Genomic DNA, 27,330 nt, shown 5'->3' with positions numbered 1-27,330 from the left:
TTCCAATATACCCATTGGACAGATCTGTATCTAGAAGATTTGGTAACCGTTGAGTGAAAAAAGTAGAATCCCAAATTGATTATGATTGCCTATACAAATAGAATCTTGGTTTCCATAAGTAGAGCTTCTTCGTATAGAAAGTTCTTATCTTCAAGATCCAATTGTCAATCAAATCAATCTTGATGTAGAATCCAAACCAGATCACTAGCCGTTACATGATTGTGGCTTGTGTTACGTTCTATCGAGTTGTCTCGTTCTAAATGTAAAGTTTGAGAGTGTTCTGTCTAAAATAGAGTTTGAGTGCAATAGACTTTACAATCTAAGTCTGAATGTAATAGACTTTACAATCTGAGTCGGAACATATTCTACTTCTGAATATATTCAGCCTTAAGGTCTGGACACGGTCTGAATAAGTTCAGCTTCGGCATAGAGTCTGTCTTATGGTTCTTCATTCACATTCAATCTGGAATTTATCAGAGTGGGTAGACTTCTGATGTAGAACAGACTTTGACACTAAAGTCTGGCAGTCTTCGGACTTTGACACAGAAGTCTGGAAATCTTCCGAATATACTTTGGACATGTGTTACGTTCAGTCTTCTGGCCGTCCTCAGACTTTGACAATATCTTTGATTCGTTCTATCATCTGCATAGTCTATTACTCAACCATCAAACATGTTAGTAGCTTTTGATTTATTTTGTCATCTTCAAAACATCATAAGGGATTTTCCTAACAGAAAGATCATTAAAAGAGTAAGAAAGTAATCTAGATGAAATGTTGAATGTAGAACAAAACATTGGATGTAGAATAAAGGGCTAATCATCCTGACACTGAACTATTTAATAGTTCGAATTACGTATATATAGTTCCGTTCACTAACCATGTCTATTCTACAAACGATTTTGAAATAGCATGAAGGGATAAGTTTCACGTTATTTAAGTGTCTTCCCATGGCAGCCTAGGAATCGCCATTGCTATCACAAAACGTAGGATTCCGAGTTTATGAAAATTTACCTCACAACATATATTTTTTATGCCATATATTCATTATGATTGACGAGTTACAAGTAATATATCTTATTTCATCTCAGCTATTAATTAATGTCCTTTCCAAATTATTTTTTCTCGTAAACATTGGTAGGCTGCATCTGCATTAATCTTAGTAGGAGCTTGCCTTAAGGAACCATGCTCATTAGTCCTTATCAATGTTTTCAGCATATATCCCTTGCTGCTTTCAACTTCTTTTTAGAATGCACTTATCAAATTTAATCAGGTTTTTAAAACAGATTGATTATTTAAATTATATTCACAAATCTTTTCCAGCTCGAGACACAGCTCGATCGACAATTATATAAACTTCAGTCTGAATACATACTACATGAACGATTTTTAGATAGGAGAAAGTCAAACAGGATGCGTCTAACTTGATTCTTTTTGGCTGCAGAAAGTATTCATACACAACAGAGAGTCTATAATCAAGAAAGTGGAGAAGACAACGTGTCAAAATTGCTTATTCAATTATTTCCGTATTTGTATATATAGCCTTCTGCAGTCACACCTTCTCATGTTCATGTTCAAGAAGATGCCGTCCATGAACTTGCCTTATTCACAGCTCCTCCTCATTCCAGCAATTTGTCTGCTCCTCCTTTTTGTCTTTCTGTATTGCTCTCCGTTTAACGGAAATCATGATATTCCTGTTTCCAATCTGTCTTTTTCTTCCAACAGCCACACCATAAGACCATCATCGTTTGCAGTTAACAGGCTTCTCTCGACCTCCATGTACAAAAGCAGATCTAGACATAACACCATCAAAGTGAGTATTGTCATGTGTATCAGTGTGTTAATTACTTCGTATTACCAAGTTACAACGTCTATTGTGGTGTTTGTGGGTTAACGAGGGAAGTTTTTCCGGTGCCTGTAGAAGAAGAGTAGTTTAGAAAGAATCGAAGATGATTTGGCTCAAGCCCGTGCAGCAATTCGGAAAGCCATTCAGTCCCAAAGCTACACTTCTGATAAGGAAGAGACGTTCATACCCAGAGGAAATGTGTATAGAAACCCCTACGCTTTTTATCAGTTAAGTCCTCCTTTGAGTTCACTTAAAGTTCAGAGTTTCTTTTTTTCACAAGGTTTGTGTTAATATCAATCTTGGTAGGTTTGTGTTCAGTGCAAGCATGCGTGTTTTTGTAAAGCGCCATGGAATCAAAATTTAGAATACCTAACGTTAATTTGACTCGAGATTGTGCACATTATAGTTTACTGATTCTAAAACAAGAGTCCTATTTCTTTCTTCCCCGTTTTTTGGACTTGATTTCGGGCAGGAGCCACATGGAGATGATGAAGAGATTCAAGATATGGACGTACAGAGAAGGCGACCATCCTTTGGTACATTACGGGCCGGTGAACGTCCTATATGCCACTAAAGGACAGTTCATCGACGAGGAGGAGGACAAGCGGAACCCATTCAGGGCACACCATCCTGACAAGGCACATGCCTTCTTCCTTCCTTTCAGTGTGACCAACGTCGTCAACTATGTGTACGAACTGATCCTCTCCATCCACGACTATAGGCGGGATAGATTACAGAGGTTCGTGTGTGATTACTGATGGAAGAACAGTAACAATTCGAACAATATCGAATTAACGCACCGGAATAAAATAATCTCCAATTTTTACCAAACAGATAAAAATAAAATAATTTCCCTTCTTGTGTAAACTTAATAGGAATCGATATGGTAAAGTAAAAAAAATACCAATCACACGAACACAAGACGATTTTTTACGTGGAAAACCTCCTCGATGTGAGGAGATCAAAAAACACGGGACCGGAGTCCACCTGAAATTCTTCACTATCAACAAAATTGTTCTTCTCTAGCAAATACTAGAGGTACATAGCAGCAAAGACCTCAAGAACATAATTCTTAGCAATACACAGGAATTTCACAAGAGATCAAGAATAAATTTGACCAAAAACGCAGGTTTTGATCAATCCACAAAAAACTTGATGTAGGGAGTTTCAAATGAAAATCAAACCGTTCAGATTCGATGAAATTGAGCCAGGAACATGCTGACAAAATTTCAGCCGAATCGGACCACGAATCGACCTCCGACGCCAACTTGATGTAAATCGGATTTTGCCCCAAATCTCAGATTTTCTACTTTCTCTTTTTCTCTTGTTACTATTTTCTTTTGGGCTATCACTTTATATAGATAGTGAGAAACCATATTTTCTCATATAACTTATCATATGGGCTCAAGCCCCTTTTGGGCTTGCAACTTATTAGGCCTCCTCCACATAGGAGTGAACCTAGTTAACAAATCCCCCCTCACGACAATGTGGAGGGATTCACCATCCCTACTATCAATTGACAATGTTTAAGCTTTTCTCTTGGTAGGGTCTTCGTCATCATATCAGAGCCATTATGATCCGTATGAATTTTCTCAAGTTCCACAACTTTTCATCTATAACATCTCTTATCCAATGATATCTAACATTAATATGTTTCAATCTAGAATGAAAAGATGAACTCTTACCAAGATGAATTGCGCTTTGATTATCACAAAATAGCACATACCTCTTTTGCTTGAACCCAAGTTCTTCTAAGAACTTCATCCATAGCATCTCTTTACCGGCTTCAGTGGCTGCAATAAATTCAGCTTCGGTTGTGGAAAGTGCAACACACTTCTGCAATCTTGACTTCCATGACACAGCTCCACCCGCAAAAGAAATCAAATAACCAGAAATAGATTTACGAGTATCAATATCTCCTGCCAAGTCGGAATCTGTGTATCCAACTAACTCAACTTTCCCGGTCCCGAAACTGAGTTTCAAATTTAAAGTTCCCCGAAGATACTGTGAAAGCTAGTATGAGCACCTAGAGGGGGTGAATAGGTGCAGAAACAATTTTGCGAGATATGTGCAGTGCAAATCAACAATAGATTATGAAAAAGGAAATTCTCAAAACGAATTACGATCAAAGTAAAAGAGTGTAGAGAAGAGAATATGAACATAGAGATTATAGTGGTTCGGCTTAATCCAAGCCTACGTCCACTCTTCCGCACCGACCCATTTGGCTGGATTTCACTATGAACAAAAGAGTTGTTGAGTTAGGCTCTTCCTTGAATCCACGGTGTAGAGACTCTACTACACTTCCTCAAGGTCTTTCAATGATATAGACTCTCTTTTGCGTACAAGATTTCGCTCAGTAGTTTAATTGACTAAGAACAAGGAGCTTCAGACTTTGGAATTCTTCTATCGCACACACTCTTGAACAACTGGAACGTCTTCCTTATATACTCCTTTATGCTATCATACCCGTTGGCACTTACCAAAGGAATTCTTCCAATCTACCCGTCGGACAGAATCAATTAGGAAGATCTTCGAGCTATTTAAGGAACATGACGATAGCCCATCAATCATGCTCGCCCATACAATCAGGATCTTGGTTTCCATAAGTAGAACCTTCCAAGTATACTTCGCCAATCAACGAATCCACGATTCCCAAATCAATCTTGATCAAAATCAAGGATTCCGACATGCTATATCCAACCAGAAGATCTACTCCAGTCGATAAAGTCAAATCCTTGACGAAACATCCAGTTCTGGATAAGTCTTCTTGACGGTCTAGAAGCGTCAACGAGGATAGACTTTGAGTCTTGAGTTTGGCAGTCCGGAGGTCTTCGGACTTTGATGGAAGAGTCCGCAAGTCTTGATTAGGCGATGAAAATGTTTTGTAGCTTCAAAACACTCAAGGAAGTTTTCTCCAACAATCTCCCCCTTTTTGATGGTGACAAAACTTTCCTGAGATTTGGATAACTTTGACCGCAAAACATTACTCAAGCAAATATGGATATCTCATAAAGATAAATGGCTTAGTAATAACATTAGAATCTGCATCCACAGAAAGTAGGTTAGTTTTATGAACAAGGCCATGAGATATTCAATAATACTTAAGATAAATAGATGTTCAAACAGTCAATTCCAAATCCAGTCCAAATCCAAACAGCCAAACACAAACATCAAGTCAATCAAAAAAGTTTTAAATCCAAAAATCTGCATATCTCTCCCCCTTTTTTGTCATCATTAAAAAGATAGAGATGAAAAGAGAATGAAATTAAGATGGCTTGGGAACACGGACAAGCTGGAAATCTCCCATTGGAGAACAATGCCTTCCAGCCTTTTTAAGTCCTCCTTTAGTTGCGCTACTTCTTCACCCTTAGCATTTGCCTGAACTTGAAGAGCAAGGGCTTGGAGTTGATCATACAAAGAAACTGAGGAAGCTTGTCTTGCATTATGCATATTCTGAAGTTCGCATCCTAGAGCATAGATTTGACCTTTCATCTCCAAAAGAATATCAATAATTCTGCGAAAGTCTGCTGAATTATCAGTTTGAGTACTTGCTTCTGCACGATCAGACGGTGTATCAGCATTGTCACGCAGATTGGGCGATGAAACATTGTGTCCCTCCTCAGGAAATTGTGAGGCATAGATGTCCTCTGGATCTGCTGGAGAGCGACTTACTCCTTCACTGGTGGCAGGGATTGAGGATGTTCCTCTTTTCTCAGGATCTCCCCCCGTTTCCATGCCTTTAGGTGGAGAAGAGTGTTCTTCATGTTCTTTTTCTACTCTCTCCTCCTCCTCCTCTTCTTCTTCTTCTTCTTCTTCAATTCTTTCCTCCTCTGCATCTCTCTCCTCTGCTTCTTTCTCAAAATCTTCACTATCTCCAGTCCTCTATTCTGCTTCAGCCGAGTCTTTTTCCTGTCTCTCATTTGATTCTGGTGCAGAACGACTCAAGTTCTTCAAAGCCATTGCAGAAATGGTAATGTCATCCTCATCCTCTTCATCCTCAATGATGAGAGCTCTTCTTTTCTTGGATGGAGCAACCATGGGCTCCTTCCATTTCCTTTTTGTAGCCGAAGATATTTGATGAGTCTTAACAGGGGTTTTCTCCTTGAACTTCTCCAACTCCTTGTTGAGTTCCTTCAGATGCATTTTAGAGACCATTTTCAGTCCCACCACCATTTGATCGCACACTCGATCGCAAAGAATTTGTGGAGGCTGAATATTCAAGTGTCTGAATAACTTGGTCACAAGAGCTGGATAAGGAAGTTGACCCTTGTCCTTCACCACTGCCCTGTACATGTGGAACATAATAGTGTGTGAAAGAGAGAATTTTTTCCCAGCATTGATGGCATACATCAACTTTGCCTCGAGTTTGAAACATCGGTCTTTGAAGTAGATTTGGTCGAGGCAGTTAATCACAATCTTGTGAAGCAGAATGTTGGTTGCATTCATCCTCAAATAGGAAATCTTGTCTTCCGTTCTTCGATTCTTAACAAGTTCCAATGTTGCACGAGCAATAGACACACTGATAGGTTGATATCTCCCTCTTTCAACCCCAATCACATCAGCCAATGTATTCATGTCAACAACATGGTCCGATCTTGAACACTAAAAGAGAATCTATTCGCATCCAAGAAACTAAGATTCGAATAGAAATAAGCAGTAAGTTCAGCATAGGCTTCTGTAGATTTAGAACAAAACCGTTCGAGTTGAAGAAGGCTGAATTTCTCCTGCAGATTGGCATTCACAGAGTCAAGAAAATCAAAATCCATACTTCTAGGGTTTATCACCCCACGCTTCAGCAACTTAGAGTACGATTTGCTTGTGGTCATCCGATCTAAACAAGTCTGTCCTTTTGCTTCGGATTTTTACCGCAACACCCATTCTCGGTTTTAAAGCGACTATACATCCTATCATCGTCATTCCCATCCGGCGACTCAACCCTCCAACACGTGGATCGGTTGGGATATTTGCGAATGCCTCTTCCGCCGATCCAGCAGGGGCAATTCCCAAACGTTCCATCGTGCGTAGAAAATAGGTTTCATTTCGATACCCTTTTTCTTTCAAAAATTCGTCAATGTAGTTCAAAGGAGTACCACCCCTCTTCAAAGCATGGTAAAGCTTATAAGTAAAGCCAGGCTTAAGAGTTATTACGGGTTCTGCGTCTTCGATGATTTCTTCCTCTTCTTGATGTGCAACATTCTGAGGTCTAGATGGAGGAGATGGACGCTGCTGAGAATGTTGTGGGCTCTGTTGTTGATTAGGAGATTCCTCTTCCTCGGTAAGATCAAAGTGCGTAGGCCCCTCACGCATCTCTTTTGTGGTCCTTTGTTCGCGATCCTCGAAGACTTTCTTTGAGAAGACATTTTCACGGTATTGGAGGGATTCCAAGCTTGTTTTCCCAAGAAAGATGACAACTTTTCGAAGATTAAACAAGAGAAGAAGATAGAAATGGAAGATCTGTGCTCTCTTAGGGTTTTTGTGAGTAAAATGAAGAAGAACCGACGATATATAAGACAATCGAAGAGATGCATACGGAACGTCGTAAAAGGAAATATAAAGATGCCATTTAAAAAATAACTGCATTTTCAAAAATTAGATAACTGTCATTTTAAAAATTTCTTTTTGAAAAGGAAAGATTACAATAATCACGGAAATTAAAAATAGCAACAATCAATTACGGATATATGATCGTACCTTTTCGAGATTTGATCTAAGAGAAAATAAAATATCTTACAGTAAAAAATCTTGATCATCCGAGTCTGAGAGTCTTTAGACTTTCAGTCCTGGGTCTGAACTTCCTCAGACTTTAAGATATTGAGTCTGGAACGAATAGCTTCAAATTGATTTTTCTCCAAAGGCTTTGTAAATATATCCGCCAGTTGATTCTTTGAGTCAATAAACTGAATCGAAACTTCTCCATTTTGAACATGATCTCTAATGAAGTGATGTCGAATCTCTATATGTTTTGCTCTTGAGTGAAGAATCGGATTCTGATGAGATTGATTGCGCTGGTGTTGTCACATTTGATTTCGGTGCATGAATCTTCAATTCCAAAGTCTCTTAACCTGTTGTTTTATCCACAGAATTTGTGAACAACAACTTCCAAGAGCTACATATTCTCGCCTGTAGAAAGAGCTATTGTACTTTGCTTCATTGAAAACCAAGACACCGTCCCTGCTTCCAAGTAGTTGACGGGTGCCCGATGTGCTCTTTCTATCAACTCTGCATCCGGCTAGGTCTGCGTCTGAGTATTCAAGAAGAGTAAAGTCTCCTTCTTTAGGATACCCGAGACCCAAAGTTGAAGATGAGGCAATGTATTTGATAATACGTTTTGCAGCACTTAAATGAGATTCTCTCGGGTCCGATCGAAACCCGGCACAAATGCAAACACTAAACAAAATATCGGGTCTAGAAAGAAGGTAAAGAAGTGAACCAATGATGCTCCTGTATAGCTTCTGGTCGACTTTCTTTCCTCCTTCATCTTTGTCCAACTTCAAGGAATTTGACATTGGTTGTGGCATCCCAAAATTCATAATGACCTCTAGTTACATTAAAGTCTATGAATAGGTGATGGAAGTATCATCAAGTTATGGCCATTTAATCCATAATTTGCAATAAGATTTATGACCAAGCTTTTAATGGATAATTATGTGAGAGAAAAGAAAATTCTATCATTGGCCATGTGTATTATAAATTGGAATTTATGGATTTGTGACTACAAGTTTTATGGCCTTATTACTTTTGCAAGTTAGGTATTTATTTAAGTGAAAAATGTTAATAGATTATTAAAAGGTTAGTGGGCCGAAATTCTAAGGCCAAGCATTGTAAAGGATGATTGTTTGGATGGAGGTGTGTCTTCAAGTGACCCAAGGAATCATTAAAGTGCAAATTGATATAGAAAATCTTATTCTTGGTGGTGCACTTTATAAGTAGAATTTTATTGATTTAAATTTATAGAGTTTTGTGGGCTTATAAGTTGAAATTAGGTGTTTATTTAGTTTGGGATTTAAAGGAATAGGAATAGGAGGGGGTGGGCTGATTTTAGGGCCCAAAGCCCATCCAACCATCCCACACCAGCCCCCTATTCGACCAGCCCATTGCTGGCCCAAGCCCAGCCGAAGATGGAGGCCCATCTTGCATGAAGGAGGAGCCACATGGCCTCCAAGTGTCTTCAACAAAGAAGACACTTGTCTCCTTCTTAGGGACAAGTGTCCCCCATGCAAAATAAGAATACATGCAATATATGTCCAACTAAAAGGGAAGAGGAAGAGAGAGAATGGCTGGTTGAGAGCCACCGTCCAAGTCAAAGGGAGATAGCGAGTTGCGCGAGAGAGAGTGAGGTCAAGAGAGGAGGAGCTCGCTCGTCACCGCCTGCACGCCGTCAGTCCGTCGCCGGTGTGCCGTTCGTGCGCCGCTGTCCGCTTGGTCTTTGAGGCAAGTTGGGATTGATTTCCACTCTTGCATGTGTGTCTTGCATGTGTGGCTGAGTTCTTGGATGTTTAGAGGCTAGAAATCGAAGTGAATGAGGTTTGTTCTTGGAGATGCTTGCTGTTTTCGTATGAACCGCCTGAACCAGAATCTTGTGAGAGTTTGCATGCATGTTTTGAGTTCGATTTTAACCTTGATTGCTTCATGAAAGTTGTAGTAAGCATCTTAAAATACAACATACTAACATTTGGGACAAAATGATGGAGATTTAAGGGGTCAAACCCTCATCCTACAAAGACACTAGATCTGGAACGATTTTGCTGACCTTTTGGTAGATCTGTGGTTGCATGTTGCTTTTTATCAAGAATCTCTCTTCTACTTCTTCATGAAACTTGTAGAGAACATCTTAAAGACCAACATACTCAAATTTGAAGTAAAATGAACAAGTGTAGCCTAGTGAATCAACTTACTCTTGAAGACGGTAAATCTGGAGACGCGGTACAGGACACCCGATTTCATGGACCCATATGATGACTATACTCTGGAAATTTGACCTAGATCCCTTATGAAAGTTGTAGGGAACCTCTTGAAGTAAAACATATCCAAATTTCAGAGGAAACGAAGAAGAATAAGTGGGTGAAAACTCGATATTTCGGAGATACCTACACTGGACGTTTCGGTACTAGAACCAGAAGCTTCGTATGACTATAGAAAATTAACTAAAACGAATCTGGACTAGAAGTCTTCATGAAAAAACTACATTAGTGTCTTAAATATAACCTGGTAAAATTTCATAATTTTCAGAGGTCATTCGGGTATTTTAATCAAATTATTTCGAGAACTGCACATTCTGTTTCTATCCGAAATTGTATGCTGTGTTGGTGTAAATCATATCTTTTGTGTGGAACTCTATTGGGCATGTATTTCTCATGAAATTATTATCTTGTTGTCTTGCCTATCACATGCCTTGATTTCATGATTTTTGAGAAGCATATGGATATTTAATTTAAGTATTTTCAAAAATGGTACATGCTGGAATTTTGAAAAAGGCATGAAATATGGACCATTTTAAATTGCATGGACCTCATGAAGTGTATTGTTATGGATGATGGTGTCTTGCTGCATGTACGATAATGATTTGAGATGCATGTATGAATTCAATGATGAATATGATCTTGGTTGCCATCACATCGCATGCCATGTTGAAATTGAGCCATAATTGTGAATGTGAAATTGAAAATGAGATGTATAAGAACATGCATCGTGGTGATGATGATACCGTCGGAGGTGTGAGCCGATGATGCCCCGGGAGTCGGGATGCCCAAAGGTTCGAATGAGTCGATGCCCTTTGGATGCCTGGTTGTATTATGAATACATGCCCAGAGGTTTTCCCCGGGAGTGTCGGGATGCTCGGTTGTATTATGATACATGCCCGGAGGGTGAGGGATTGTATCATGATGCATGCCCGGAGGGTAGGGGTAACCATTTTCATGGCGAGCCCCGGAGATTCCTCGTGATGCCAGGTGGGATGCGAGATGTCCAGAGGTTCGAATGAGTCGATGCCCTTTGGATGCCCGGTTGTATTTTGAATACATGCCCGGAGGTTCCTCGTGATGCCAGTTGGGATACGAGATGTCCGGAATGTGGGGGTGCCGAATGCCCGGTTGTATCTTGGATACATGCCCGGAGGTTCCTCGCAATGCTAGGATTGGGCGAGAGTGATGAATGTGGGATGCAAACATTGGTCCCGGGAAAGAGAAATGTGGCGGTCCAAAAAAATGAAATTGAAATTGAATTTATGCATGATGATATATGCATGACGATGAGATGTGCATGGATACATGGTAATGATGATAGTACATGTGATATGATGATATGATGATGATGTTACATGCATGGATGCATGGTAATGATGATGGTACATGTGATATGATGATATGATGATGATGTTACATGCATGGATGCATGGTAATTATGATGGTACATGTGATATGATGATATGATGATGATGTTACATGCATGGATGCATGGTAATGATGATGGTACATGTGATATGGTGATATGATGATGATGTTACATGCATGGATGCATGGTAATGATGATGGTACATGTGATATGGTGATATGATGATGATGTTATACGCATGGATGCATGGTAAGGATGATGCCATATGTGACATGATGATGGTAAGTGTATGATATGATGGTGATGTCTATATGATGATGATGATGCACATGAGGTATGATGACATGTGCATGATGCCATGGTATGTTGTGCATGGATGCTTGTATGACATGTGATGCTATGATTGTGATGATTGCATGGCATGATGTATTGAGTGGTTTATTGGTCTTTTATATTTGAGTGGTTGTACTCACCCCTTTTGAGGAATAACATTTGACTAGATAAGATACTCACGCCACTTGCTACCAGTAGATGAATCAAGTGGTTGGATATGATTGCGAGGAGGAGGATAGTAAAGGGAGGAACTTTTGGACGCCGACACTGATCGATGGACTTTAAGTATTCGACTATTGGAGAAGATGTCGGTCATATTTTGAAGTATAGCCGAGTATAGAAACATTGGCATTTCGATGTACCGACTAAAGATGTCCGTCTGCTTTATGTAAATAAACGTGTTCGGCTTTAACTTATATAAGATGTTTAGTAGGTGTGCATCGTTTTCTGAATATAGGGAAGGGAGTTGTTGGATGTGCTTCCATATATAAATTGCGCAAAGGACTGATCTAAAAGATGTAAACCCCCAGGTTGTATGGACCTACTGCAATTGAAATGGTATCAGAGTGACATGTTATTAGGAAAAGTGAATGGTAAGCGAACTGTGGCGACCCTAATCGGATCGGGGGCCGTCGTGGGGGTTCCACATTGGTACATCAGTCTTTTTGCAATTCTCCAGTCCAAACTTTTTGACAAGATCTTTAGCATACTTTTCTTGATGAATAAAGGTTTCTCCCTTCAGTTGTTTTACTTGGAGCCCAAGAAAGAAGGTTAGTTCACCCATCATGCTCATTTCAAATTCATCCTGCATAGACTTAGAGAATTTCTTGCACAGACTTTTATTAGAAGATCCAAGAATAATATCATCAACATAAATTTGAACAAGTAGAAAACTTTTGTTTTCTCTTTTGATAAACAATGTAGTATCTACATTACCTTTGACAAAGCCATTTTGGATTAAAAACTTACTTAGTCTATCGTACCAAGCTTGAGGTGCTTGCTTTAGACCATATAGGGCTTTTTCGGTCGAAAGCAGTCGGTTTCCTTGGGTCTTCAAAGCGGGTGGTTGTTCCACATAGACTTCCTCTTGGATAAATCCATTTAGGAAAGCACTTTTGACGTCCATTTGGAATAACCTGAAATTTTTATGACAAGCAAAAAGCAAGTAGTAATCTAATTGCTTTTAACCTTGCTACTGGTACGTAAGTCTCATCATAGTCTATCCCTTCTTCTTGCGTATATCCCTTGGCCACGAGTCTTGCTTTGTTTCTTACAACCTTTCCTTTCTCATTCATCTTGTTTCTGAAAACCCATTTAGCTCCAATGATGGATTTTCCTTTCGGTTTAGGAGTCAATTCCCAGACATCATTGATCTTGAATTGCCTGAGTTCTTCTTGCATGGCTTCAATCCAGCTTTCATCAGTTAGAGCTTCTTCTATACTTTTGGGTTCTTTTTCAAAAATAAGAGCCACAGCACTAGACTCTTCGCGCCTTTTGGATCTTGTGCGAATTCCTTCATTAATATCGCCGATAATGAGATACGTGGGATGATTTGGACTTATGCTTCCAGTTGCTGGTTGATTTGTTATTTGTTGATCTTTTTCCTCATTTGAATCTTCGCCAATTATTTGTTCTTGGTCTTCTAAAGTCTGAGCTGCTTCCGGAGATTTAGACTTTGTGGAGTCTAGAGCGGGTTCAGATTCTTCAAGTTGAGTCGAATCGATTCATTTTGCATAGAGTCTTGAAATTTGACATTAATTGATTCCTCCCTGATTGAGTCTTTTTGTTGTATACTCTGTAGGCTTTGCTTGTGGTCGAATATCCAAGGAAAATCCCTTCATCTGATTTTTCTTCAAACTTCCCAACTCGATCATTTGCATTTTTCAAAATAAAACATTTACATCCAAACACGTGAAAATATTAAACAATGGGCTTCTTACCTTTGAATAACTCGTAGGGAGTTTTTTTTCAGAATAGGCCTTAGAAAAACTCTATTAATGATATAACATGTTGTAGAAAGCTTGCTTCAGCCCAAAACGTGAAGAGATGTTTCTTTCAATTAAAAGAGTTCTAGCCATCTCTTGAAGCGATCTATTTTTTCTTTCCACGACTCCATTTTGCTTTGGAGTGTATGGAGAAGAGAACATATGCTGAAAACCAGATTCATCACAAAATCTTGTAAAGTCTTGATTTTCAAATTCGCCTCCTTGATCAGTTTGTATACTTGAAATAACATACCATTTTTCATTTTGAACCTTTTTAGCAAACTTTTTGAAGTAAGAAAAGGTTTGAGACTTACTTACTAGGAAATATACCCAAGTAAATCGTGAGTAGTCATCCACAATTACTAGGCAATATTTCTTACCTCCAATGCTTTGAGTTCTGGTTGGTCCAAAGAGATCCATATGCAGAAGTGGCAGTATACGATTAGTGGCAACTTGATTTATTGGTTTGAATGAGTTTCTTACCTGTTTTCCCAACACACATGGTGTACATAGATCAGTCTTTTGAAATGACAAATTGGGTAGACCACGAACAAGCTTCTTTACTGAAATTTTAGCTATTTGCTTCATGTTGATGTGCCCAAGTTTTTGTGCCATAAGTTTGCTTCTTCTTGAATTGAGATTAGACATTGTACTTCATCTAGTTTGACATCCTAGAGGTAGATATTTCCATGTCTTCGACCCGTGAAAGGCGAGAGGAATCTTTCGGTTCCTGAACATATTCCCTCTTGAAAGTTGATTTTGAAGCCGGTGTCGCACGGTGGTCGATACTAAGTAAATTGTAGTTGAGTCCTTCCACTAAAGAAACAATACGATCGTGAAACTTCCAATCTTTATAGTTCCGAATCCCACAATTCTTCCTTTGCTGTTTCCTCCAAATGAAACTTTTCCACCATTAACTTGAACAAGTTTTATGAAGCAATTTGAATTTTCTGTCATATGCCTTGAGCATCCACTATCCAGGTACCATTTAATCTTTCTCTTGATAGTGACCTGCATTTAGAAAAGAAACTCAAGCTTTCTTTGGTATCCATATTTTCTTGGGTCCATTGGTGTTAGTATGATATGTTGTCTTTGCCCATACCTTCTTAACGGGTTTCCAAACCATAGAACATTCTTTTTGAAAATGATCTGAACTATTGCACTTAGAACATTTAAGAGCACTGCGACCTACTGGTTTTACAAACACTTTTTGGAAATGATTTTGTAAGCATTTCTCGTAGGTCTTTGCTTAATTCTTTCTTTTACTTTAGAAAAATCAATTAGAGGAATGGTTTCAGTAGTCATTCCTAAACCTGATTTATTGAAGTAAGGTCTTTGTCTTTGAAAGAATTTTCTCAAGTTTCTCGAGATCCTATAGAAAATCTTTTAGAAATATTTGAGATGTCATTTTCAAGAATGCATTTTCTTTTGAAAGATTGTCTTCATTTTCTTTCAAGGTAGAAACACTTTTGTCTAAACTTTTGACATTTTCTTTCAAAACATTTTCCTGTTGTTTTAGTGTAGAGTTTTCTCTTTTGAGTTCGGAAATCCTTTTAAGAGAAGTCTTGAGACTAAGACACAATTCATCAATGTATCTAGAGACTTTAGTAGGGATTTTCAAGTTACTTACCTCGATTTCACTGTATGAATCTAAGTCTGTTTCGGAGTCCGAGTCGATTGTGCCATGAGACAAATGTTGGCATAATCATCATCACTTTCTTCACATTCGTATTACTCCAAGTTTCTGCTTTGAGTGCCTTTCGATACTTCTCGGTTTTCCTTTCTTTTTTTCTCGGAGAATGGGACGGTTGGGTCGATGTGTCCTTTTTCTTACATTCAAAAGCAGACTACATCTCTATTGGATTCATCATCCTCAACAGTCTTACTCTGTTGCTTTTGAAAGCTCTATTTCTTTGGATTGAATCTTCTTCCCTTTCTGTTTAGCTTTCTGAATCTTCTTATCATGAGAGCAAGCTCTTCATCATCCATATCGTCTTGAGTCTGTGACATCGAATCATCATTAGATTTTAATGCAATGGATTTCTTACCTTTAGGATCTTCATCTTCATTGATTCGCTCCACTTTATAAGATGAAGAGTCCCAACCAACTCATCAGAGAGTGGCATAATTCTTTGTGTCTCCCTTATTGAGGTCTTTATGTGATTCCAATCCTTGGAGAGTCCACGCAGTAGCTTGTTTACTTTCATGGGATCAAAAATTGGTTGACCTTGATTTTCAAGACCATTCACTATCTCTGTAAAACGACTAAACATGTCAGTGATAGATTCTCCTGTTTTCATTTTGAATGCTTCGTATTGTCCGAGCGAGAATATTGATTCGGTTTCTTTCACTCGGTCGGTTCCTTCATAGGTGATGTGTAATCTATCCCGGACTTCTTTAGCTGTAACACAAGAAGATATTCTGTTATATTCGGTAGGTGATAATGCACAATATAAAGAATAAATCGTTTTGCATCAAGAGCTTGTCTCTTGGTTATCTCTTCTTGAGTCATTTCTCTAGACTCAACAGTTTCTTTTCCTCTTTCTGAGACAGGTGCAGCTTTAGGAATGATTCCTTTGTCTACCACGTCCCATTCCAGAGGATTCTTTGATCTTAGAAATGCCTTCATCTTGTTTTTCCATATATTGTATTCTTTTCCATCAAAGTAAGGCGGTCTTGTATTGCTTTGCCCTTCAACCAGTCCTGGAGCCAACATACTAGCCATGATCTTTAACTCTGAAGTAAAACACTTCAATTCAAGTGAGTACTCAAGCTCTGATACCAATTGTGAAAGCTAGTATGAGCACCTAGAGGGGGTGAATAGGTGTAGAAACAATTTTGCGAGATATGTGCAGTGCAAATCAATAATAGATTATGAAAAAGGAAATTCTCAAAACGAATTACGATCAAAGTAAAAGAGTGTAGAGAAGAGAATATGAACACGAGAGATTATAGTGGTTCGGCTTAATCCAAGCCTACGTCCACTCTTCCGCACCGACCCCATTTGGCCTGGATTTCACTATGAACAAAAGAGTTGTTACGGTTAGGCTCTTCCTTGAATCCACAGTGTAGAGACTCTACTACACTTCCTCAAGGTCTTTCAATGATATAGACTCTCTTTTGCGTACAAAATTTCGCTCAGTAGTTTAATTGACTAAGAACAAGGAGCTTCAGACTTTGGAATTCTTCTATCGCGCACACTCTTGAACAACTGGAACGTCTTCCTTATATACTCCTTTATGCCATCATACCCGTTGGCACTTACCAAAGGAATTCTTCCAATCTACCCGTCGGACAGAATCAATTAGGAAGATCTTCGAGCTATTTAAGGAACATGACGATAGCCCATCAATCCTGCTCGCCCATACAATCAGGATCTTGGTTTCTATAAGTAGAACCTTCCAAGTATACTTCGCCAATCAACGAATCCACGATTCCCAAATCAATCTTGATCAAAATCAAGGATTCCGACATGCTATATCCAACCAGAAGTTCTACTCCAGTCGATAAAGTTAAATCCTTGACGAAACATCCAGTTCTGGATAATCTTCTTCGACGGTCTAGAAACTGTCAATGGGGATAGACTTTGAGTCTTGAGTTTGGCAGTCCGGAGGTCTTTAGACTTTGATGGAAGAGTCTGCAAGTCTTCAGACTAGACTGATGGAAATGTTTTGTCAGCTTCAAAACACTCAAGGAAGTTTTCTCCAATAGATACCTCATAATCCATTTCACGCATTCCAAGTGCTCTGCTGGATTTGACAAATAGCGACTAACAACACCAACTGCATGCGCCAAGTCTGGGCGTGTACATACCATTGCATACATTAAGCTTCCTATAGCTGAAGCATATGGAACACTTTCCATATCTTTCTTCTCTTTATCAGTCATAGGACTTTGCTTCATATTTAACTTAAAGTGAGCAGCAAGAAGAGTACTAACCACTTTAGCATTGTCCATGTAAAATTTCTGAAGGATCTTCTCGATATATTTCTCTTGCGACAAAAACAACTTCTTAGCATCTCTGTCTCGGGTAATTCTAATGCCAAGAATTTGCTTCGCCGAGCCCAAGTCTTTCATGGCAAAAGACTTGCTCAATTGTTTTTTCAATAATTCAATTCTTGAAGCATTCCTGCCAACAATCAGCATATCATCAACATAAAGCAAGAGAATAATAAAGTCATCATCGAAAGTTTTTGGACAAACAAACGTTATTCGAGGAAGTCTTCTTATAGCCCCTGTTCTGTCATAGCGCGCAAACTTTTTGTACCACTGCCTCGGTGCTTGTTTTAGGCCATAGAGACTTTTCTTTAATTTTCACACATAATCCTCTTTCCCTTTCACTTTGAAACCCTCAGGTTGTTCCATGTATATCTCTTCCTCCAAGTCACCATGTAGGAAGGCTGTTTTAACATCCATTTGCTCAATTTCCAAATCTAGGGTATCTGCCAAGCCTAGTACCACACGGATAGAAGACATTTTCACTACCAGAGAAAATATATCATCAAAATCAATACCCTTTCTCTGATCGAATCCCTTAACAACTAATCTAGCTTTGTACCATGGTTGTGAAGTATGTTCATCTTACTTCAACCTATATACCCACTTGTTCTTCAAAGCTCTTTTACCTTTAGGTAACTTCACCAACTCAAAAGTATGATTATCATAAAGTGACTGCATCTCATCTCGCATAGGATCGAACCAATTGCTTTTGTACTCATCTTCTATTGCTTTTGCATAACACTCTGGTTCACCTGCATCAGTCAATAATGCATACTCATCTTCAGAATACTTGGTGGAAGGTCGTCGGTCTCTAACGGATCTCCGGACTAGAACATCCAGTGGAACATCTAATTGAGCCTCTGGTTCAGGAATAATATTATCTATTTCAACATGTTAAGGAACATGTGCGTTATTTGGAATATTGACTTCCTGTTGCTCTTCATCAACTTGTGTAGGAATATTTGTAAGATGAACTGGATCCAAATCAACCAGATTATCACTAACCTGTGATGCTGAAATCATCTCTACTTTCTTAATATCCTCTATTGTTTGATCTTCCATAAACACAATGTCTCTGCTTCTTACAATTTTTTTTTTCAACTGGATCATAAAATTTGTAGCCAAGCATATCATGTCCATAACCGATAAATATGCACTGTCGTGTTTTCACATCAAGTTTAGACCTCTCATCTTTGGGAATATGCACAAATGCTTTGCACCCAAAGACACGCAAATAATCATAAGAAACATTTTTGTCTGTCCAAACTTTATTAGGAATATCAAACTCTAATGGAATGCATGGAGTAAGATTTAATACATGCACAACTGTACTTAAAGCCTAACCCCAAAATGATCCAGGTAGCTTTGACTGTGAAAGTAAGCATCTTACCCTTTCAACTAGTGTTCTATTCATTCTCTTAGCTAAGCCATTTAACTAAGGCATCTTAGGAGGTGTTTTTTTAATGTCGAATACCTTGTTGTCTGCAATATTCATCAAAAGGTCTAATATACTCTCCCCCGTTATCAGTTCTGATACATTTCAATTTCTTTCCAGTCTATCTCTCAACTGAAGCCTGAAATTGCTTAAAAGCATCTAACACTTGATATTTAGTTTTCAAGGGATGAATCCAAATTTTCCTTGAAAAATCATCTATGAAGGTAACAAAATAAAGAGAGCCACCAAGTGATTTTGTTTTTATAGGACCGCAAACATTCGAATGCACTAAATCCAGTGTACTTGACTTTCTTGAAGGGGGGAGCTTTTAAATGCAACTCGGTTATGTTTTCCTGCTAAACAGTGAGCACACTTCTTTAGCGTTGAACTTTTTCAATCCTGAAAGGAGCTTCTTCTTGGTCAATATTGACAAACCCTTCTTACTGATATGACCGAGCCTCTTATGCCATAATTCAACTGCATCTTCGTTGTCTACTGCATTAATTTTGTCTGTGGACAACTTTGCTTGCATAATGTATAACGAAGAATATTTTTCACCTCTAGCCACAACAAGAAAACCTTTGGTGAGCTTCCATTGACTATTGCTGAAGAAGCTGCAATACCCCTCATCATCCAACTTGCCTGTAGAAATCAAATTCAAGCGGATATCAGGTATATGTTAAACATTATTCAATACTAACCTTGTGCCATTGCTGGTTTCTAGGCACACATCACCGATGTCTACAGCTTGAGCTAGTCCATTGTTTCCCATCTTCACAGATCCGAAGTCACCTGACCTGTATGATGTAAAGAAATCTCTACGAAACGTAGCATGAACGGATACACCACTATCAATTACCCAACTAGTCTCATGAGATACAAAATTCACCACATCACCATAAAAAATAATGAGAAAGTCTTCTTTAAGTGCAGCGACACAATTGTCATCACTGTCATTATCACTTTTCTTCTCTTTACCTTTCTCCTTTTGTTTCTCCCTTTTTAACCGGCGACAAAACCTCTAAATATGTCCCTTCTCATGACAATAATGGCACTCAACGTTAGCAAATTTATTATACTGACACTCAACATTAGCAAATTTATTATACTTACCTCTGCTTTTCTTTCGACTTTTATCTCTATTTCTTGGACCTCGAGACTCACTTCTTCCCCTTTTCTCAACAACCAAGGCATCAGAATGTGAAGAAGATAATCCTTGTGTCTTCCTTCTCATCTCTTCATTCAAAATACTACTCTTGGCCAAATCCACGGTAATCGTACCATCTGGGGCAGAATTAGACAAAGATGTTCAAAACGTCTCCCAAGAGTCCGGCAAAGTACCAAGCAACCATAATACTTGTATCTTATCATCAAACTTGATTCCTATCGCAGCCAACTGATTTATAATTTCTTGAAAATAATTTAAATGATTAGTCAAACGAGTACCATCTTGATATCTCGAGCCATCATTTGTTTGATCAAAAATAACTAATTATTCCCAGTCATTCGAGTATATAATTGTTCGAGCTTATCCCATAAATTGCATGCATGCGTTTCCTCAATAATATGGTTCAAAACATTATCATCCACCCATTGCCTAATATAACCACACACTTGACGATGAAATGTAGACCATTCAGCATCAGTTTTATTCTCTGGTTTCTCCTCGACAAATACGGGCAAATAAAAATCTTTCACATATAAAATGTCTTCCATCTTCCCTTTCCAAATATGATAATTTGAACCATTCAGAGTAACCATTCTACTCGTGTTCGTTTCCATTATTTAACACAATGTAGAAAAATCAAGCAATAACCAGATCTTTGTGATACCACTCTGAAGGGAGAATAGTAACAATTCGAACAATATCGAATTAACGCAGCAGAATAAAATAATCTCACCTCTTGTGTAAACCTAATAGGAATTGATATGGTAGAGTAAAATAAATACCAATCATGCGAACACAAGACAATTTTTTACGTGGAAAACCTCCTCGATGTGAGGAGATAAAAAATCACGGGACCGGAGTCCATCCGAAATTCTTCACTACCAACAAAATTGTTCTTCTCTAGCAAATACTAGCGGTACATAGCAGCAAATACCTCAAGACATAATTCTTGGCAATGCACATGAATTTCACAAGAGATCAAGAATAAATCTGACTAAAAACGCAGGTTTTGATCAATCCATGAAAAACCTGATGTAGGGAGCTTCAAACGAAAATCAAACCGTTCAGATTCGATAAAATTGCGCCACGAACATGCTGACAAAATTTCAGCTCAATCGGACCATGAATCGACCTCTGACGCCGACTTGATGTAAATCATATATTGCCCCAAACCCCAGATTTTCTGCTTTATCTTTTTCTCTTATTACTATTTCCTTTTGCAGCTATCACTTTATATAGATAGTGAGAAACCATATTTCCTCATATAACTTATCATATGGGCTTAAGCCCCTTTTGGGCTTACAACTCATTGGGCCTCCTCCACATAAGAGTGAACCTAGCTAACAATTACGTCCATGTTGTTGCAGATAGACATGAGCATTGGAACAGAAGCAAGGGTGCCGATCATCTTATGTTTTCTTGCCATGATTGGGTAAGTATATTTCGTAATTACGCTCCAGAAATTTTTCCCAAATTGTACAGGAGATGGAAGGATTATGTGTTCAGTGCCCAATTAAACTCGTCGAATCCGATGAGAATTCATTGCAAGTAGATTGAGATTCTGCAGAAAACGAAGGTCGGGAAGTTAGATTGGTTCTACTTGTGTCTTTATATCGAGGTCGGCAAGCGGATGGAATATTATACGAAAGTTTTCAGACGAACTTATATGGTGTGAGCTGTTTCAAATATTAAAACACATATTTATTTTGAACTTTTAGAATAATTAGCAATCTCATAAAATGTCATATGACATCAAAACAAGTGTCAAGAATTCGAATCAAGATATTCTATTTTATTTTTCAACTGCTTATTATTTATAGTAGGGATAAGTGCTTTGCGAAGTCCTAAAACTTGTCGCGAAAATGCATTTGAGTCCTAAAACTTGCAAAAAGTGCAAATAAGTCCTAAAACTTGTCAAAATGTTTCATTTGAGTCCTAAAACCGACGCCGTTAGCCTTTTCCGTTAAAAATGCTGACGTGGCATTTTAAATAATTTTTATTTTCTGCGTGCATTTTTTAATTATTTTTATTCATTTTAAACAAAATATATTTAAAAACTAAAAAAAAATTAAATTTATTCATTTTATCTTATTTTCACCAAAAACTAAAAGGAAAAGTTAAAATTTTATTTTTAAAAATTATTTAAAAAAAACAACAACAGCTCCTCTCCCTTCTTTGTTGCCCCCACCCATCGCCGGTGGGGCCGAGCGACGATCGCCGGCCTTGGGCGGGGTGGTCGGCCCTTGCCGGCCCGGAAGAGGGCTGGCGGCGCCCGCCCGCCCCAGGCGAGCGAGCCTCGCCGGCTCCAAGCGAGGGTCGATGAGGCCTCCCCCTTGGGCGGGCGACGGTCGCCGACTCTTTGTGAGGGCCGACGACGACTCGCCCGGGCGGCGACGGTCGCCGGCCCCCGCGAGGCCTCGTCGGCCCTCGCTCGAGGCGGCGAGGCTCACCAAATCTCGGTGAGGCTCGCCGAGATCTCAACGAGGCTCACCTAGATCCGGCGAGCCTCACCGGCCCCGAGCGAGGGCCGACGAGGCCTCGCCGGGGCGGGCGACGGTCGCCGGCCCCGTGAGGGCCGGCGACAACTCACCGGGGGCGAGCGACGGCCGCCGGCCCCTCGCGAGGCCTCGTCGGCCCTCGCTCGGGGCCAACAAGGCTTGCTAGATCTTGGTGGGGCTCACCCGGATTTGGCGAGCCTCGCTGGCCTCGAGCGAGGGCCAACGAGGCCTCACCCAAGGCGGGCGACGGTTGTCAGCCCTTGCTTAGGGCCGGCGAGGGCCGACGACCGTCACCCAGCCCCTTCGGCGATGGGCGGTGGCGGTGGCGACGGCGGGGGAGGAGCCACTGATTTTTTTAATTTTTTAATTTTTTTCTTTTTTAGTTTTTGGTGAAAATAAGGTAAAATGAATAAATCTAATTTTTTTAGTTTTTAAATCTATTTTTAAAAATGAATAAAAAAATCCTTGCGGAAAATAAAAATTATTTAAATGCCACGTCGGCATTTTTAATGGAAAATGCTAACGGCGTCGATTTTAGGACTTGAATGCATTTTGCGACAAGTTTTAGGACTTCCGCAGCACTTATCCCTTTATAGTATTCTACTTAATTTTCCATTTCATGACTTGCGCATGCACGGATCGGCTTACATGCAGTGACGAGTGTTAGCGATTTGCTATAAATACATTTCTAGTTTGTTTTTTAATAGTTAAAATGTGAAACCCTTTGTTAGACAGCTGCCATTCAAAGTTTTAACCGGTGATAGAACATGTAAGTTTGTTAGAGAGCTGCCACTCAAAATAATAATCACATAAACTCATCATGTGAAAAATATGGTGGACAAAATCAATTACAATATTTTTCAAAAGGTACATAAAAAGCTTTTTTCTGTGAAATTCACTACTTATGACACGAAAAAGGATCACTATTCCACCCACTATTTTTAACAGAAATTTCTGACTAATTGTTTGATCCTTTTTCATGTTCATTTAGGGTCTGACGTTTCATCAGCGGACCCCGAGTTCTTCAAGAACTTCATCGAGTCTCCATGGCCGACATCTATTTAAGCCACGGCGAGCTCGGCTGCCTCGCTTAGGTCTTGACCCTCGCAACCGCACAATCCTCGCCTTTTTTGCTGGTGGAGCTCACGGTCACATCCAAGAGCTCTTGCTGGAGCACTGGAAGGACAAGAATGAAAGAAAGTAAAAGGAAAAGGAAGGCAAGGAGAACGAAGCTGGAGGCGTGAAGAATTTTTGTATATTCTCTTGTATGCTTTGTAAATGTACAGACTCCCAAAGATATAAGACTAGGTTTGTACAATTAATGGAAATAAATAATTCTATGTATCAATCTATATCAATCTAGATATAACAATATAACTTCGTTGGTCTTTGCACTTGTACTCCGAGGTCCTTAAGGGTGCGTTTGGGAACCACTTCCCAAAGCCCCTTTGAAGCCTGAAGATACTTGGGCAAATGCTAGCCCGTTTGGCAAAAAATTTTGAGCCCCCATTCCCTAAAAGCCATCATTGTGAAGCCGAAAGCCCAAGGCGGTGAGGACCCGCCTTGGGCTTTCAGCTTTTTCGGCATGCCCACACGGGCCTTGTTCATAATTTTTTTTTCCTGAAATTGTCCTCACGAATTTTTTTGTTTTTCCGGTTCTTGCCCTTGTGTCACAATTGTTCATCTTCTCCGGGGTTCGGCTCAGTTGACAGCAAGCGGCCGGGGGCGCTAGAGGGACGCCGACGATCATCGGGGGTGGCGCGGCCCGACGGAGGTGGCGCGACCGAGGGATGGGTCGGCAACCCGGATCCGGGGGCGGCGGGCGGTCTTCTTCTTCCGCGGCGGTCGCGGCGATCGTCGCCGGACGATCGACAGGGGGGTGGCGCGACCGCCGCGACCCACGGCGAGGTTTGGGTCACCGCGACCCGGATGCGGGGGCGCGGGGTCGCGGGAGGACCTTGCCTCCCGATCGGGGTCGCGCGACCTCGCGGCACCCGGATCGGGTCGCGGTGGCGTCGCGCGACCTCCGCGACCTCGCCGCCCCGGATCCGGGCGGCGAGGTTGCGCGACCACCCGCGACCCGGATCCGGGCGGCGAGGTCCTCCGTGACCTCGCTACCCCAGATCCGGCGTCGCCCGAGAGGTCGCCGAGAGGTCGGCGGCGGCCACCGCCCTTTGGTCAATTTTTTTTTAATTTTTCTTTTCATAATTTTTTTTTTACCACAAACATCCTTTGTAAATGTAATTCCCCAAACGCTATTTTGCTCAAAATACTTTACAAAGAGCTTTCAAAGTACAATTTACCAAACACGGTTGCATTTTGGAAAACACCTTAACTCAAAGGTATTTGCATTTTCCTAAAAACTTTCCCCAAAAGTGGTTCCCAAACGCACCCTAAGTAACCCTTGTATCCACACTATCTGACAAGTGGCTTTAGCCATAGCTCGATACTCTGCTTCGGCTGAAGACAACGATACAATAGGCTGCTTCTTGGTCTTCCATGAGAGGAGTGACTCTCCCAATTTGACGCAATATCCAGTGACCGATTTTCGGCTTATAGGACATATAGCATAATCAGCATCATAATATGCCGTCATCTTCATGTCACATAGTTTAGATAGAAGTATTCCCAGTCCTAGACATTTCTTTAAATACTTCACGACTTTCAAGGCAGCATTCAAATGAGACTGCTTTGGATTGTGCATGAACTAGCTAAGTGTCTATACTGCATAGGAGATATTGGGTCTAGTCATAGTCAGGAATTTGAGCTTTCCGACAAGTCTTTAATACCCTGATGGATCTTTGAGTATGGGATCATCATTTTGAGATATGCCCTTATCATATTCTCGTAGTAGTCAATTTAGTGTTCGCTCAATGGGAATTACGGGCTGGCCCGCATCTTGATAAACACTTCTGATATGATTTCTAACACAAACTTTTGCTAACTAAGGAAATTCCTTGATCAGATCGAGCAATTTCAATTCCAAGGAAGTATTTACGTGCTCCTAAGTCTTTAATGTGGAAGGTGGCATGTAAATATTCCTTGAAGTTGTCTATAGTAGTTTTATCATTTCCCATAACAAGAATGTCATTGACATATATCATCAAATAAATAGATGACATACCTTTAGTTCGTGTGAATAAAGAATAGTCATGTTTAGACTGTTGGAAGCCTGTTGTTGCAAGAGCATTTGCAAATTTGGTGTACCATTGTCTGGATGCTTGCTTCAATACATAAAGGGATTTACGGAGACGACATACTCTATTCTCCCCCTGTCTCCGTAAGCCTTGAGGGATATCCATATAAATTTCTTCATCTAGATCACCATGTAAGAAGGCATTGTGCATGCCCATTTGATGTAGAGTTCAATCATTAATGGCGACAACAGTTAAAAAGGAACAAACTGTGACATCTGTGGCAACCGGAGAGAATGTCTCGTGATAGTTAAAACCTTCTCTTTGTGTGAATCCCTTAGCTACCAAACATGCCTTATATCATTCAATGGAGCCATCAGCACGGTACTTTATCTTGTAGACCCATTTGCAGCCAATTGGCTTACGATCATATGGGAGTGGAACAAGATCCCATGTTTTATTATCAATTAGTGCCTGAAGTGCTGCCTTCATGGCCTGTTGCCATTTTGGATCAATAGACGCCTCATTGTAACTAGATGGTTCCTTATCTTCTGATAGGTGACTAATACAACATCTATGTTCCTGTGATAATCTATGGAAGGAAACATAGGATGAAATTGGATATTGAGTACCTGGAGAATTGTGAGTAGCACAGATATAATCTTTAGTCCAGGTTGGAGGTCATGTGGCGTGGCCGGAACGCCTTGGATGATTGATTTCCGTAGAGGAAATTGTCTCACTAGGGGGCGGCAATGCAATATCATGGTCTTCCTCAATAGCAATAGGTTCTTCGAGTTTGGTTTCTAAAACATCTTCTGAGCAATTGGGATTCTCAGCTGAAGTTGATGTTGTTGCCGGGATAAATGAAGGAGTAGGATGAACATTCCTCGACTCTGCTAGTGGTATGTAAGTGGAACCTTGAGGTAGTACTTCATCAAAAAAGAGGCCATGAGAAGAGGATGTTATCCTTGTATTTTCATCTAGAGACATCTTTTTAGAGAAAGGAAAAATGTCTTCATGAAAGATGACATCACGACTTACAAGGAATTCCTTTGTGGAAATGTCAAGAACCCGATACCCTTTTTGTAAATTGGGATATCCCATGAAAATGCATCGCCGAGCACGTGGACTCAACTTGTCTCGAGGACCCACTATTTCGACATAGCATAGACATCCAAAGACTTTGAGATGCTGCAGCTCCGGCTTCTTCCGAAATAGCAATTCAAATGGAGTTTTTCCTTTAAGTGTCCGAGTGGGCATGTGGTTGATTATATAAGCCACTGTGACCACACAATCACCCCAATAATCATCTGGAATTGATGCTTGGAACTTCAAGGCTCGTGCGACTTCCAATAGGTGACGATGCTTTCGTTCGACCACTCCATTTTGTTGTGGTGAATAAACACATGAGCTCTCATGTTGTATGCCATGTGTATTAAATAGTAAGGAGCAATCATGGCTGAAGAATTCCCTTCCATTATCAGTACGGATCCGTTGAATGGATTTTCCAAACTGATTCTTGGATAGTGCTAGAAAGCTTTTTAAATTAGAATAAGCCTGATTCTTAGACTGCATCAAGAAAATCTACGTCGCACGAGAATAAT

General features: G+C 40.0%; 1 protein-coding gene across 1 annotated transcript; it reads left to right on the top strand.

The window, feature by feature from the left end:
• The first annotated feature begins 1,580 nt into the window (after positions 1-1,580).
• On the top strand, positions 1,581-21,651 carry LOC104447345 (probable glycosyltransferase At3g42180). Its single transcript, XM_039309441.1, has 5 exons — positions 1,581-1,811; positions 1,920-2,071; positions 2,317-2,583; positions 21,424-21,526; positions 21,577-21,651. Exons 1-5 carry the CDS (start codon positions 1,581-1,583, stop codon positions 21,649-21,651), a joined length of 828 nt encoding a protein of 275 aa, XP_039165375.1.
• Positions 21,652-27,330: the final 5,679 nt, after the last annotated feature.

Source organism: Eucalyptus grandis, chromosome 3 (genome assembly GCF_016545825.1).
Source record: "Eucalyptus grandis isolate ANBG69807.140 chromosome 3, ASM1654582v1, whole genome shotgun sequence".
Lineage (NCBI taxonomy): Eukaryota > Viridiplantae > Streptophyta > Magnoliopsida > Myrtales > Myrtaceae > Eucalyptus > Eucalyptus grandis.
The sequence above is the reverse complement of the archived record's forward strand: the minus strand, read 5'-3'. Positions and strand labels throughout refer to the sequence as shown.